General features: G+C 53.0%; 2 protein-coding genes across 4 annotated transcripts; one reads left to right on the top strand and one right to left on the bottom strand.

Annotated features, from left to right (window-relative positions):
* The first annotated feature begins 71 nt into the window (after positions 1 to 71).
* On the top strand, positions 72 to 7,347 carry TULP2 (TUB like protein 2). Its single transcript, XM_036012853.1, has 11 exons — positions 72 to 83; positions 769 to 1,084; positions 1,639 to 1,776; positions 2,027 to 2,143; positions 3,455 to 3,579; positions 4,210 to 4,539; positions 5,389 to 5,501; positions 6,224 to 6,338; positions 6,426 to 6,524; positions 6,732 to 6,903; positions 7,184 to 7,347. Exons 1-11 carry the CDS (start codon positions 72 to 74, stop codon positions 7,315 to 7,317), a joined length of 1,671 nt encoding a protein of 556 aa, XP_035868746.1. The 3' UTR covers positions 7,318 to 7,347.
* A 979-nt stretch (positions 7,348 to 8,326) lies between these two features.
* PPP1R15A (protein phosphatase 1 regulatory subunit 15A) lies at positions 8,327 to 11,958 on the bottom strand. Of its 3 annotated transcripts, none has more exons than XM_036012514.1 (4): positions 11,715 to 11,958; positions 9,792 to 11,006; positions 9,138 to 9,503; positions 8,327 to 8,770 (listed from the first exon to the last, which is right to left on the bottom strand). In XM_036012514.1, exons 2-4 carry the CDS (start codon positions 10,995 to 10,997, stop codon positions 8,405 to 8,407), a joined length of 1,938 nt encoding a protein of 645 aa, XP_035868407.1. In that variant the 5' UTR covers positions 10,998 to 11,006; positions 11,715 to 11,958; the 3' UTR covers positions 8,327 to 8,404. The 3 variants fall into 3 exon arrangements, with proteins under 3 accessions (XP_035868407.1, XP_035868406.1, XP_028386215.1); XM_036012513.1 differs by having other exon boundaries at positions 9,138 to 10,061; positions 10,197 to 11,006; XM_028530414.2 differs by having other exon boundaries at positions 9,138 to 11,006.
* Between the last annotated feature and the right edge of the window lie 1,056 nt (positions 11,959 to 13,014).

Below are 13,014 nucleotides of genomic sequence, written 5' to 3'. Positions count from 1 at the left end.
TATTGGGCTCTGGGGTCTGGGTCCCTGACTTCTCACTCTTGCTTCTCTAGAATGTCTCAGGAGAATGACACATGGAAGAAAAAGTGAGTAGGGAAACAGGATGGGCAGGGGTGGAGAGGTGGGTGCAAGGGGGAACTCGGAGTTTGGTTATGGCTGCACACACTCAGCTGTGGCCTCGTAATGATGTTTGCAGGTTCAGTACCACCAGCCTGGCAGAAAGGGCCTGGGGGCCTGGGCTTCTGAGTCCTACCTAAAGGGAGTGAGTTTAGGATGAAGACTTAGTGGACCTGAAAGAGGAGGGTCTGAGGGTGTGGGCTCCCGAGTTCTGAAATAGGAGGGTTCTGGGATCTCTTTGACTCCCAAGTTCTAGACAGGCCGGTGCTGGGAGAAAGAGCTGCAGAACTGAGGGAACAGGCTCAGATTCTACCCTGTCTGTGACCTCACAAGTGCTCAGAATCCCAAATTGGGAGGGGAAGGAGGGGCTCTCGGGCCACCTGGCTGCCCTGCTTATGGTCACCATAAGCCTGCATCTCTCTCAGTGTCCTGTGGGATGAGCTCTCTGCCATAAGGCTGCAGAAACTGGAACAACAGGTACTCTGCCTAGGAATCCTGACACCCCTACTGTGCCCTTTTCCATAGTTCTCCAGGAGACCCATCCCCAGCACTTGCCCTGGGTTCCTGGCCCTCACTCCTGCAGCCTCAAGTTCTGCAATTGGGAAATGGGAAAATAGGAATTCAGCATCCTAGCGAAGCAAGTGCGACTCCTAGACTTCTAAGGAACAAGAGCTGTGGAGGGCAGGACTCCCAGGTCCTGGGGGAGGAAGAGACGAGGATCTGAGGGTCTGGAGTCCAGAAACTCCCCCAAGAGTGCAGACCTCCCCTTGCCTCAGGCCCATTTTCATCCCAGTCTTCCGCAGGATTCCTGCCCCCCTACACACCCCTTTCCCATTCCTGCAGCGGCGCCTGTTTGAGAAGAAACAGCGACGGAAGCGCCAAGAGCCCCTCATGGTCCAGGCCAATCCTGACGCTTCCCTCTGGTCCCGCCGACCGCGTCTGCGGTCCAAACGCCTCTTGGGTTACAGCGGTGAGAAGAGTTTCCTAGGGTCCCGCAGGGTCGTACGCCAGAGGGGAGGGGCTTTGTGGGAATGAGGCGCGGGGCTTAAAGGGCTCAGAGGAAAGGAACCCGGCAAAACCCTGAAGCACCCAAGCAGAGCGCAGAGTCCAGAGTCACAACCTGTGGGAATCCCAAGGAGAGCGCGGGTGATGGGGCGGAGCCTGCGAGAGCGGCGGACCATCGAAGGGTGTGGGCGGGGTCTACGGAGTGCTGGGGCGGAGCCTGGGACCACCGGTTCAGGGCTGAAATTGACAAAGCCCGGAGAGCTAGCTGGGTAATTTTAGAGACTGGGACCTACAGAAGGAGAACCCGGCGGGGGTTGTTTACTCCAGGAGTCCACAACAGTTATCTGTCGGGTTGTCCCTGTTTGAGCCTTAGAATGAATTCTGGATTCTGAATGGGTCTTGGGGGGTTGGGAGGTCACCGGGACTATGCTCTGGGGGCCCAGGGAGGAGGTGGATCTTCTCTGCAGAGTACTGGAAGGTGTACATCCTGTCTATGGGCTTCTCTGCACTTTCTCTCAGGCCTCAGGAACCCTTTCCTCCGGGAGAACGTGCCAGAGGCACATCTGCATTCCGGCGCCCACAGTGCCCTGGGCACCGTGAGATGTAGTGGAGACGGCAGCGACGACCTCATCCCCTTGACCTCGCCGCCTGAAGCAGGTAATCTCAAACTCTTGGACGCCTGTACCCTAAACTCCACTCCCACTAGAACCCAGGAGTCTGGAACCTCAATCCTTGCTCTTCCAAACAACCGGGAGTCCAGTCCCCCACGGGCCCTGAAGTCCATCACACCGAGTCCAGGTCTTGAACTTTCTCCTTCCCCAACACCCAGTAATCTGCATCTCCAGCCCTTTCCTGCCCCGGGACGCAGAAATCTGTCTCCACTCCCCTTCTCTCTCCTGACTCCCAGACGGTTCCGATCCAGAGTTGGAGGAAGTCTCCGTGGAGGACGTTCCGGCCTTCCCCCCTCCTTTTAAAGAGCACCCAGGGACGACACGCAGGGGTTGGCCACCCCTCCAGCAACTTGGTAATTTTGGGGACATCGTCAGGCCCTCTGGTCCAAGTGGCAAATCCTTCCCCTTTTTGTAACAGCTTGTTGTGAGATATACTTCATATACTAGACAATTCAGTCATTTAAAATTTACAGTTCCATGTTTTTTAGTATCGAGATGTGCACCTATCACCACAATAAATATTAGTACATTTTCATCACCCACAGAAGAAACCTCATACCTTTTACCTGTCACTGCCACCCATTTCTCCCAGCCCTAGACAACCACGAATCTTTCTGTGTCTTTAGATTTGCCTATTCTGGACATTTTGTATAAATGGAATGATACTGTATGTGATCCTTTGTGACTGGCTTTCTCTGCTTACCACATTTTTAAGGTTCATCTCTGTTGCTGTGTTATCAGTACCTCATTCCTTTTTATTCCTTAATATTTCATTGGAATGACATGACCAACTATTTTACTATTTCAAAATGGGAATCTTTTTTTAAAAAAGATTTATTTATTTATTTTTAGAGAGAGAAGGGAAGGAGAAAGAGAGAGAGAGAGCAAAACATCAATGTGTGGTTTGCTGGGGGCCGTAGCCTGCAACCCAGGCATGTGCCCTGACTGGGAATCAAACCTGCGATGCTTTGGTTCACAGTCTGCACTCAATCCACTGAGTTATGTCAGCCAGGAAAACAGGAATCTTAATTGTTGCCCCAAACTCCACTCCCTCTCCACCTCCACTTTATTTGATTTATTTGTATTAATTTTAGAGGAAGGGAAACATCCATTTGTTCCACCTATTTATGCATTCATTGGTTGATTTTTTTTTAAGTTTGAGATTGCTCTTATAGTTTTTTCAATTGTACTTTTTTCCACTACCATTTAACCCCTTTTATACTCTTCTACCTACCCCAGCCCTGCAAGCACCACACTGTTGTCTGTGTCCATGAGTCCTTTTTCTTTTTTGCTTGATTCCTCCACTCCCCATTGGTTGATTCTGGTATGTGCCCTTACCGGGGCTTGAACCTGCAACCTTGGCATAATATAAGAATGATGCTCTAACCAACTGAGCTACCCAGCCAGGCAGGACCCTCCACCCCCATTTTAGATCGCATCTCTTCTATACTTTCTCTCCTTAGACCCAGGGCAGTCAGAGACCTGACCCATGTGGATCCATTGCACATGGTGGAAGTGGGGGATCTGGCAAGGGAGGGCAAGCAGTAGGAGCCAGAAACCCAGGGGTTCTGGGCTTCCCCAGCGACCATTGGTGACCTTGTCCCAAGCTCCTGGGGCCCAGGTGTCCTGAGCTCAGTTTTCTTCGGGCTTCTTCCATTCCTTAGGATCCAATGCGGTGGACAAGAGCGAATCCCAGGATGTTGTACATGAATACGAATCACCTAGTCCAGAACCAAAGTCTGGAAGGGATGATGGTGATCCAGAGAGTGGAGACTGGGCCTCCAACAAGGTGGGAGGTGGCACAGCTAACCAAGATAGAGGAGGAAGCTGAGGACCGGCCTCGGGCTCTGGGAGGGGTGGGGCTAAAACACTGCAGCCCAATCAGTGGCCCCGTTTACTGGTTGGTGGAATCTGTTGTGACTGGGCTAGGAGAGGCTTTGTGTGTACCCCACTCACAACATAGAGGATTTGAATTAGTGTGAGCACATTAAAATCCAGCCCACTGAAAGGCAGCGAACTTTGGAGCAGTGATACAGAAGGGCCAGCCATGGCACTCACTTTGGTATTGATAAAAGTGAGATAAATAGTTTCAATTGAGTAGATCCGGACCGTATTATCTAGTTCGAATCAAGACTAGTTTTAGTTGAACAGAATGCAAAGGAATTCGATCGGTAGATGGACTGGGCGTGGCTGCAGAGAGAAGCTGATGGTGTCGGCCAATCAACAATGATTGAGGCTTGGCTGGGTGGGACCCTTGAAGGCACTGACCAATCAGCAGGTGGCTGAGATATTTGACCAATAATAAGAGATCATCCTGGAGAGTGGGCGTAACCATGGGGCTGGGATGGCTGGTCACTATTTTGCTGGGGTAGGGCGGGGTCTGGGCTGTCCGTCAACTTGAATTTGGCGCGTGGGCCAGGAAGAAGACCTGGAAGAAAAACTGGAAGAAAAGGAAGAAGAGTCAGAGTCTACACTGAGGAACTTGCCAGAGGTGGCTGACGAGGCAATGTCCGAGGCCCCGGAAGGCGATGGCAGCGCGAGGTTCAGCGATGTGGGGAGCTCACCTCTCTCGTCTCTCCTTGCCCCAGGCCCTCAGCTAGGCGAGGACATGGAAGCATATGTGCTGCGGCCAGCGGTGCGCGGCTGCACAGTGCAGTGTTGCATTAGCCGCGACAAGCGCGGCGTAGACAAGGGCATGTTCCCTTTCTACTATCTCTACCTGGAAGCGGTCGGTGGCCAGGGCCGGAAGGTGCGGTCTGGCAGCCTCGGGAGCAAGCCCCACTTCCCAGTGGCAAGTCCCGTCCCTTTCTGAGTGAGGTCAAGACTTTTGCGAATCCAGGCTTTGATCAGTGAGCCAGGATCTGTCAACTCCAATTACAAAATTTCACAGGACTAAGCTTCTTAGGTTCCCAGTGGCAAAGGCCCTACCCATCCCATAGCCAAGACTTGCCCAATATTAAGATGTGCCCGCCTTTCTCAAAGACAGGCCACGCCCTCTCAGGGTCCAAACCCCCCACTCGCTACATACCCGCTGCATCCCATCAGTGTAGGTAGGTCCAAGTCTGGCCACTACACTGAGACCTTCTTCACTATAAGGCTCCACCCTAATCCTGGGATAAGCCCTGCCCCCTCAGGAACCAAGCCCTCCCCCATAGATTTCCTATCCAGAGCCAAGCAATTCCCCTTTCAGTCTGGCCATCCTCTCCTCAAGGGACTCTCCCTCCCAGAAAGGGGTCCACTTGTCCCAGGTGAAACACCTACTAAATTCCAATTGCCATGTTCAAAATGAGGCTCCTCCCTTTTCTCCAAAGCTAGTCCCTGCCTACCAGTCAGGTTCTCTCCTGCCTGGGCTCCGCCTAAACTGTGGACCCCATGGTGAAAGGACTGAAGGAGATATATTAAAATGTGAATCTCAACTTTGGGACCCAGCTGATGACTCCCTTCAGTGAGAAGTGCATCTCCCAGCAAGCCTTGGGGCGCTCGTTGCCTCATTACCCCTTCCTCTGCCTTAGGGACATAGTGTTTCCTTGTCTTTTAGACCCCTGGCCCTAGCCAGATACCCGAAATAGAATCTGATGGGCTGTTCTCATACCCACAGCACTTCCTCCTCGCTGGGCGCAAGAGGAAAAGGAGCACAACCTCTAATTACCTCATCTCCCTGGACCCCACAGACCTGTCTCGGGACGGGGACAACTTTGTGGGCAAAGTCAGGTAGGCAGAGCCCTGATATGTGTGAGAAACAGGTGGCAGATGACAGGGCGGGCACCTGGGGGGAAGAAAGGGACAATCCAATTACATTGCCCAGCAGGCCAGAGAGCACAAGTTCTATCTGCTCTAGGGCTTTTTCTCTTAGGGCTGATGGGCTCTGTAGTTCTTCAGGTTGGAGCCCTATGATAGGTTGGAAATAGAACCGAAGGTTTTGGGCAGAGACTGGCATTTAAGACATTTGACTTCTTGAGAGGCAAGGGGCAACCTCTCCAAGTGGCTCAGTTGGTCAGAGCATCTTCCTGTACAGCAAAAGTTTCTGGGTTCCATCACTTGTCAGGGCACATACTTCGGTTGCGGGTTCAATCCCCAGTCGGGAGTGCATAGGGGAGGCAACTGATGGATGTTACTCACATTGACCTTTCTCTCTCTGAAACATCAATTAAAAAATAAGAAGGCAAAGGGCTGGCACTCCTAAGTTACCGAGTACAGACAGAGCCAGGAGCTGTGAGTTCTTGCATCCTAGAGGGAAGAGGGCTCTTAAAGGCCCAAGGCATGAAACTAAAAATCGTGGCTCACAGGGCTGGGACTGTGGATACACGGAACACAGAAATGAGTCTTGTGTGGAGGATTGATGGGAAGAGTTGATAAGATGACAGGGGAAAGCAGTTCACATACCACATAACCGTAATGATTATTTTATTCTGGCCACGGCCTTCCTGGAGCAGGTCTAATGTCTTGGGCACCAAGTTCACCATCTTCGACAATGGGGTGAACCCCGAAAGGAAGTATTTCATCCCAGAGACTGCTCGGATCAGGGAGGAGCTAGGCGTTGTGTGTTACGTGAGTGTCCGGGAGACCAGAGAGTGAGTGGAACTGAATGGTGGGGAGGGACGAAGAGCCTGGCCAACGGGAGCATGATACCCGCAGGAGACCAACGTCTTGGGGTTCCGAGGGCCTCGGAAAATGACTGTGATCATTCCAGCAATTGACGCCCAGAACGAGAGAATCAGCGTCCAGCCGCAAAATGTGAGTTGCATAAGGAAGAGAATCTGTGGGTCAATAGAGGGGGAAGGGCTGGGGGAGAGGCTCCAGGTCCTAAGGGAGGAGGGGACAGGGAGGATGGTCACACTTCTGTGTCTCAAGGAGGAGAGAGTAGGAACCCAAATTTCTGGGTCCGGAGAAAAAAGGGCTTGTTGGTGGTAGCTTAACCACGCCTCCTACTTTATCCTCCAGGAAGGGGAGTCGCTACTGAGTCGCTACCAACGGGGGGCCAACCAGGGGCTGGTCCTGCTGCAAAACAAAGCCCCATCATGGAGCGAAGAGACCGGCAACTACGTGCTCAATTTTCATGGCCGAGTCACTCAGGCCTCGGTCAAGAACTTCCAGATCATGCATCCAGATGATCGTGAGCTCCTAGGAACCACTTTACCTGGGCAAGGCGGGCAGGGTGGCGGGTCCGGTGGGGCTGGGGGCTCGAACGCAGGAGAACTACGCTCTTGAGCATTTTCCTCAGCGTGGCCCACTCCACGCTGTTGCAAAGCCTGTTGGGAACTGTAGTTTACACGGCCCTCAGAGGGGTTTCAGGCTTAGTAAGGACACCGCACAGGCTCTTGGGAGTCTTAGTTTTTGCTTGTCAGACACGGTAGGAAAGACTAAGCTTACTTAGTTCCTGACTTCCTCCTCAGCCGACTACTTGGTGCTTCAGTTTGGTCGCGTGGCCCCAGACATGTTCACCATGGACTTCTGCTTCCCACTCTGCCCACTGCAAGCCTTCGCCATCTGCTTGTCCAGTTTCGATGGGAAACTGGCGTGTGAATAATCCACGGAAATATAATACCGTTTAACAGCTCCTGCACCTGCTTATTTGGAGAAAGGGCTTCCGTGTGCCTTCTTTTTCACCACCTTACTAATAACCAACACTTATTAGACGCCTCCTGGATACCCAGTCCCGGGTTCTAGGGAGTGGGCTATTCAGAAGCACCTGCTGTGGTGGGTCTCAATGGATTATGGGAAATGGGTCTTAAGCGACAAAAAATCAAAATGCTCCTCTGCTGGGAAGCAGAAAACCGCAAGGAGGCAACAAGCCAGCTGGGTCAGAGCAAGGGATCCCTAAAAAACTTGGTTTTCATGCCACACCTGAAGAATCACCCAGAACTAGCTGAGCCAGGGGTCAAGAAATGGGAACATTAGACAGTAGGCAGAACTCATGTGAAGGTCTTAAGGTGGAAGGGGCTTGGTTGGTTTAGGAAAATGAAAGCATAGTGTAGTGGGACCCTGAGAAACAATCCTTCAGTGGAGGTGGAGCAGGGTATGAAGCTGGACAGGGTCCTCTTGTTTTGAACTGCTGGACAGACCTTATGGGGTCAGAGGAAAGTTCTATGCTGGAGACAAGGTATATGGAAGTGTCAGCCACATTTTACAGATAAGGAAGCTGCATCAGTAAAGACGAGGCTTGTAAATATTAAATTAGGCAGCTGAAAACTGAGGAACTCACCATGTAAAGGCCAGGAGGATGAGCCTTTTTATTTCAGGAAAATGCAGGAAACTGGAGTTTAGCCCCTTTTTAGAGATTACAAGTCCAACCCCCCAGTCCTCTTGGAAAAATAATTGTCCCAGATTTAATAATATGTAGGTAGAAGCCAAAGAGAAACTACAAAACCCACCAGCCCTTTGTTCTAAAGGAGCCTCAGAACCAGAAGACCTGTTGGAGGGAATGATGGGAAATATAGTTCATCTCTACTAAGGTACAAGCCTCTTTGCTACCCCCCACTGCCTCTAGGACCCAGGAGTAGTAGATACTGTCAGTTCAGATACACACAGTGACATTGTTCAGTACAAATCCAAAGGCTTTATTTCTTAAACCAGCTGGTAAAAAATAAATAAATAGTAACAAACACCGCATGACCCTAGCCACGCCTCCAGCTGAGGTCTAGGCAAGGAGGTGCAGCCACATAAATAGGGAAGGGAGAAATCACAGCATGGCTCAAGGGCGTGGCCTCGACAGAGGATGTGGGCAAGGTCTGGGTAGTGGCAGGTGTGGCAGCCGGAAGAGGAGGAGGAGGAGGAGGGGAAGGGTCCCTGAGGCGTGCCCAGGCCTTGGCCCGGGATGCAGGGGTGAAGCAGGGGCCCAGCACCTCCTCAGCCTGTGCAATTCGGCGAGCAAAGCGGCTGCGATCCCGGGCGAGCTGCTCCCAGGGGCCTTTCCGGGCAGACTGGGCAGGTCCAGCCCAGACAACCAGGAAGTGGATGGAGACCTTCTCAGAGAAGCGCACCTGGAATAGGACAGGCACAGACACGGGGTGGGGGACACACACACAGATACAGACACAAGACACATGTGGGTACAGGTTGGGCGAGGGGGGGAGAGAACCAAAAAAGAATTAGACAGAAATGCTTGTTATCTGATTAGTCACCTGCCTGTCACCGGATTCTCCATCTGACTCACCAGGGCTGACAAGAGCCACTGCTGGCTGCTTCCTCCTCCTCCCAAGGGGGCCCAGCCTCTTGCAAAGGATTGCATTACAATGAACACAGCCCTCCCCGTGGAGTTCACGTGCAACCCTGTGCAACACACCCAGGACCCAAAAGTCCTCGCTCCCTCCTCCCTAACACTCAAGAATCTGAGCCCTCAGCACCCACCTTTGTGGTCTTTTGGGGGGTCTCAGGGTCCAGATGTCGGGTGGGGGCTTCTGCAGACTTGAGGCGCCTTTGCAGTCGAGCAGGCAACCGAGGAAGAGCCCAGGGAGGTGGTGGCTTCTCTCCAGGCAAATAGATGGCCACTCGGAAGGGGTGGGGCTCAGCTTCTCCATCCTCTGTCTCCTTTCCAGGTGCAGATCTCGGGCCCCTGAAGAAGGAACTCTGGGCCTGAATGGAAGAACCTGGTTCTGAGCCAGCTGCTTCTGAGCCATCTTTCTCATTCTCCTCATCTTCCTTCTCTGAGTCCTCTCCTGGTCGGTACACCCAGGACCTCAAGAAGGCACTTGCAGGGGATATGGAAGAGGGACCCTCAGCTTCTCCCTCCTCCTCAGCTGCTCCTGAATTGCTGTCTTCCTCTTCTTCCTCCTCATCCTCTGTGTCCTCTCCTGGTCTGTACACCCAGGACCTCAAGAAGGTATTTGTGGGAGGGATGGAAGAGGGACCCTCTGCTTCTCCCTCATCCTCAGCTGCTCCTGAATTGCTGTCTTCCTCTTCTTCCTCCTCATCCTCTGTGTCCTCTCCTGGTCTGTATACCCAGGCCCTCAAGAAGGTACTTGTTGGGGGAATGGAAGAGGGACCTTCAGCTTCTCCCTTGTCCTCAGCTGCTCCTGAATCACTGTCTTCCCCTTCTTCCTCCTCATCCTCTGTGTCCTCTCCTGGTCTGTATACCCAGGCCCTCAAGAAGGTACTTGTTGGGAGAATGGAAGAGGGACCCTCAGCTTCTCCCTTGTCCTCAGCTGCTCCTGAATCACTGTCTTCCCCTTCTTCTTCCTCATCCTCTGTGTCCTCTCCTGGTCTGTATACCCAGGTCCTCAAGAAGGTGCTTGTGGGAGAGATGGAAGAGGGACCTTCATCTTCTCCCTCCTCCTCAGCTGTTCCTGAATCACTGTCTTCCCCTTCTTCCTCCTCATCCTCTGTGTCCTCTCCTGGTCTGTACACCCAGGCCCTCAAGAAGATACTTGTTGGGGGGATAGAAGAGGGACACTCAGCTTCTCCCTCTTCCTCAGACTCTTCTCCTGAATAGCACTCCCACGTGCTGGGATGGGAGCCTGCACATGAGGAGAAAGTGGAGGTCTTCCTGGTTTTTTTATTCTCTGTTCTTTCTTCCTCCTTCGCTGGAGCCTGTGCCTCCCCTGCGCAATACCCCCAAGGTCTGGGCTTGGGTCCTGGAGATAAGGGGGAAGTAGACATGCTGGGAGCTTCCTGACTTACAGCTTCTCCATCTTCCTCCTCCTCCATCCCTGGGCCACTCTCCCAGTGTGATGGAGGGAAAGAGAACATGATGGCTTTATCTTCAGCAATTCCTCCTTCTTCAGATTCCTCTTCCCCGGGAGGGTCTTGCAGGGTTTTCAGGAGGCTGGGGGACGGGGGAGCGAGCTGGCCGTCTGTATATTCACTTCCCTGTTCTGTGGGGCCACTGGTTGCTTCTTCCCCACCATACTCTTCGTCATTATCATCTGAAGGTTCCCAGGCTTCCAGAAGAGAACTGTTGGCTTTTAAGGCAGGGCAGGCCTTCCAGGAAGATTCTCCATCTTCCACAGCGGCTCCACTGCCTTCAGCCACCCCTGGAGGGTGTTTGCCCCAGGGGACATAGCCAGTGGCCAAAGCAGCCTCAGCTTCTCCCTGCAGGCCAGCTTCTCCCTGATCTGCACTCTGTACCGCTTCCGCCAGCCAGGGCTTTGGAGGTCCTGGGCCCCTCAGCCGGCTCCAGGCCCGGCTGAGAAGGGCCATCAGCGGTGACAGGAGGAAGAAGGGGTGGACATCCCTCCAGGGGAGCTGATGCGGCACTTGGTGTGGGGCCATCTGTCTGGGCTGGGGGAAAGGCGACAAGGTTTGGAAGCCATTTAGTAAACAACACAAAGGGATGACCTTGAGTCATACAAGGGGAAATACTAATACAAATAGCAACAAGTGAGTCCCTGCCCACATTCCTTTCCCGTTCCAGCCACTCCCATCTCTGGCCTTTGGTTCCCACCTCTTTCTTCTTTCAATAGCTAAGAGTCTGGGTCCTCATTCGCTCCTTCCTCAGATCCAAGAGTCCAAGCCCCCAGCCCCTCTTCCCTCAGACCCAGAAGTCCCAGTCCCAAGTGGCGAGAGCCCTTGCTCCCCTTCGGGATCGAGTCCTAGTCCCTGGTTTTCTCATTTTCCTGAAGTCTGACAAATCAGGTCCCCATCCTCCTCCTCTCTCCCGACCCAAAAATTCCAGCCGGCCCCCCGCCCCCCCGCTGGGGACCCAAGCCTAACTCCTACACCCCTCCTCCATCAGGCTCAGCACTCCAAGCTCCTAATGCTTCCACTTAAGTCGGAGGCCTGGAGTCTGTTCCCATCCCGTCCCACCGCTCCCCAGACACAGGAAAAATTCCAGGCTCCCAGGCCCTCTTCCTCAGGATCCAGGAGGCCCGGCCCCAAACCTCCCTGTCTCATTACCAAGAAGTCCAAATTCCCGCCTTATTAAAGACCACAGGTCTGACACCTAGCCCCCAACCCCTGGACACCCGAGCGTTCCGATCCCTCACTCACCGGATGGAGGCCGTGCGTCACCCCGGAGGCAGTAGGGCCGGCTCGGGCTTCCACACACGATCGCGGGTCCGGAAGGCTCGGGAGGTCGGCGCTTTCATTTCACCCTCCGGCGTTGGGTCAAGGAACTCAGGTTATCACCAGTCGCTGCAGGCGCTGTCGCGACAAGCGGGCGCAGGGTCATGCAGGGTGGCGCATGAAGAAAACAACTGGTGGCGACAGATCAGATAGCACGAACGCCGCCCGCAAGGCTTTTATAGTCGAACGCGACCGGACGTGCTTACGTATGGAGGAGAGGCGGAGTTTCGAAACTGGAGACTAGAAAACAGGAAGGGAAAATGAAGGGTGGAATTCTCGCGGCGATTCCAGGGTTTGTAACGTCACGGCGGCGGTTTGAATGTGGCCACGCCCCGAAAAAAGCGATCTGTCAATCAAACGCGTAACCTGCTTCAGCGGTGAGGGAGCGCCCTCAACACGTTTCTGGAAAATACCTTCCCACCCCAATTTAACCAGCAGCTCCCAGTCTAGGGTCTACCACCTTCAGATCCGGTGGGCTTCCTTCCTGGTGTGGGAGAATATTATTATTGTTTTTTTATTAAAATTTTAAAATATTTTATTTATTTATTTTTAGAGAGGGGAGGGAGAGAGAGAGAGAGAGAGAGAGAGAAACATCGATGTGCGGTTGCTGGGGGCCATGGCCTGCAACCCAGGCGTGTGCCCTGACTGGGAATCGAACCTGTGACGCTTTGGTTCGCAGCCCACGCTCAATCCACTGAGCTACGCCAGCCAGGGCTTATTATTGTTTTTATTTCACAAACGAGGAAACTGAGGCTTGGGGATGAAATCACCTGCCAGTGATGGTCACAGTAGAGTGTAGATTCATTGCAAATGGAAACAAGAATGTAAGCTCTTTGAATGCAGGCCCTTTGCTTTCCTCACTGCTTTCTTCTCAGCGCCTGGCGCATAATAGGTACTCACCCAATATTTGGTGAGTAGATACAGAACTAAAAGCTGAGACCCCCTGCGGTTTCATGCACAAGGCTCTATGGGTGGATTTCACCCGCTTCAAAATTCCCCAAGAGCTCCAATTACACCAACTGAAATTCTGGTTAGATGGTGTCGACTGAGCTTCATGGAGCAGCCGTCTTCTTCCAGAAGTTCCAGGCCCAGGGAGAGAGTCCCAATTCCCCAGCCCAATCCCCCCACCTGGCCCATGATTTTGCTCCTCAAAATATGCCCAGGGACCATGTCGTCCTCTTGAGGGGTCAGCCTCAGTCTGAGCAGAATTCTCCCCTGGACCTGA

Source organism: Phyllostomus discolor, chromosome 12 (assembly GCF_004126475.2).
Source record: "Phyllostomus discolor isolate MPI-MPIP mPhyDis1 chromosome 12, mPhyDis1.pri.v3, whole genome shotgun sequence".
Lineage (NCBI taxonomy): Eukaryota > Metazoa > Chordata > Mammalia > Chiroptera > Phyllostomidae > Phyllostomus > Phyllostomus discolor.
The sequence above is the reverse complement of the archived record's forward strand: the minus strand, read 5'-3'. Positions and strand labels throughout refer to the sequence as shown.

What these genes read in the sequence shown, in the direction of transcription:
- PPP1R15A (XM_028530414.2), bottom strand. Translation starts at nt 10,997, where the DNA reads ATGGCCCCACACCAAGTGCCGCATCAGCTCCCCTGGAGGGATGTCCAC. An exon ending in CCCCCCAAAAGACCACAAAG is followed by an intron (nt 8,771 to 9,137) that starts GTGGGTGCTGAG and finishes GTCCTATTCCAG; the next exon opens with GTGCGCTTCTCTGAGAAGGT.
- TULP2 (XM_036012853.1), top strand. An exon ending in ACGCCTCTTGGGTTACAGCG is followed by an intron (nt 1,085 to 1,638) that starts GTGAGAAGAGTT and finishes ACTTTCTCTCAG; the next exon opens with GCCTCAGGAACCCTTTCCTC. An exon ending in TCGGTGGCCAGGGCCGGAAG is followed by an intron (nt 4,540 to 5,388) that starts GTGCGGTCTGGC and finishes TCATACCCACAG; the next exon opens with CACTTCCTCCTCGCTGGGCG.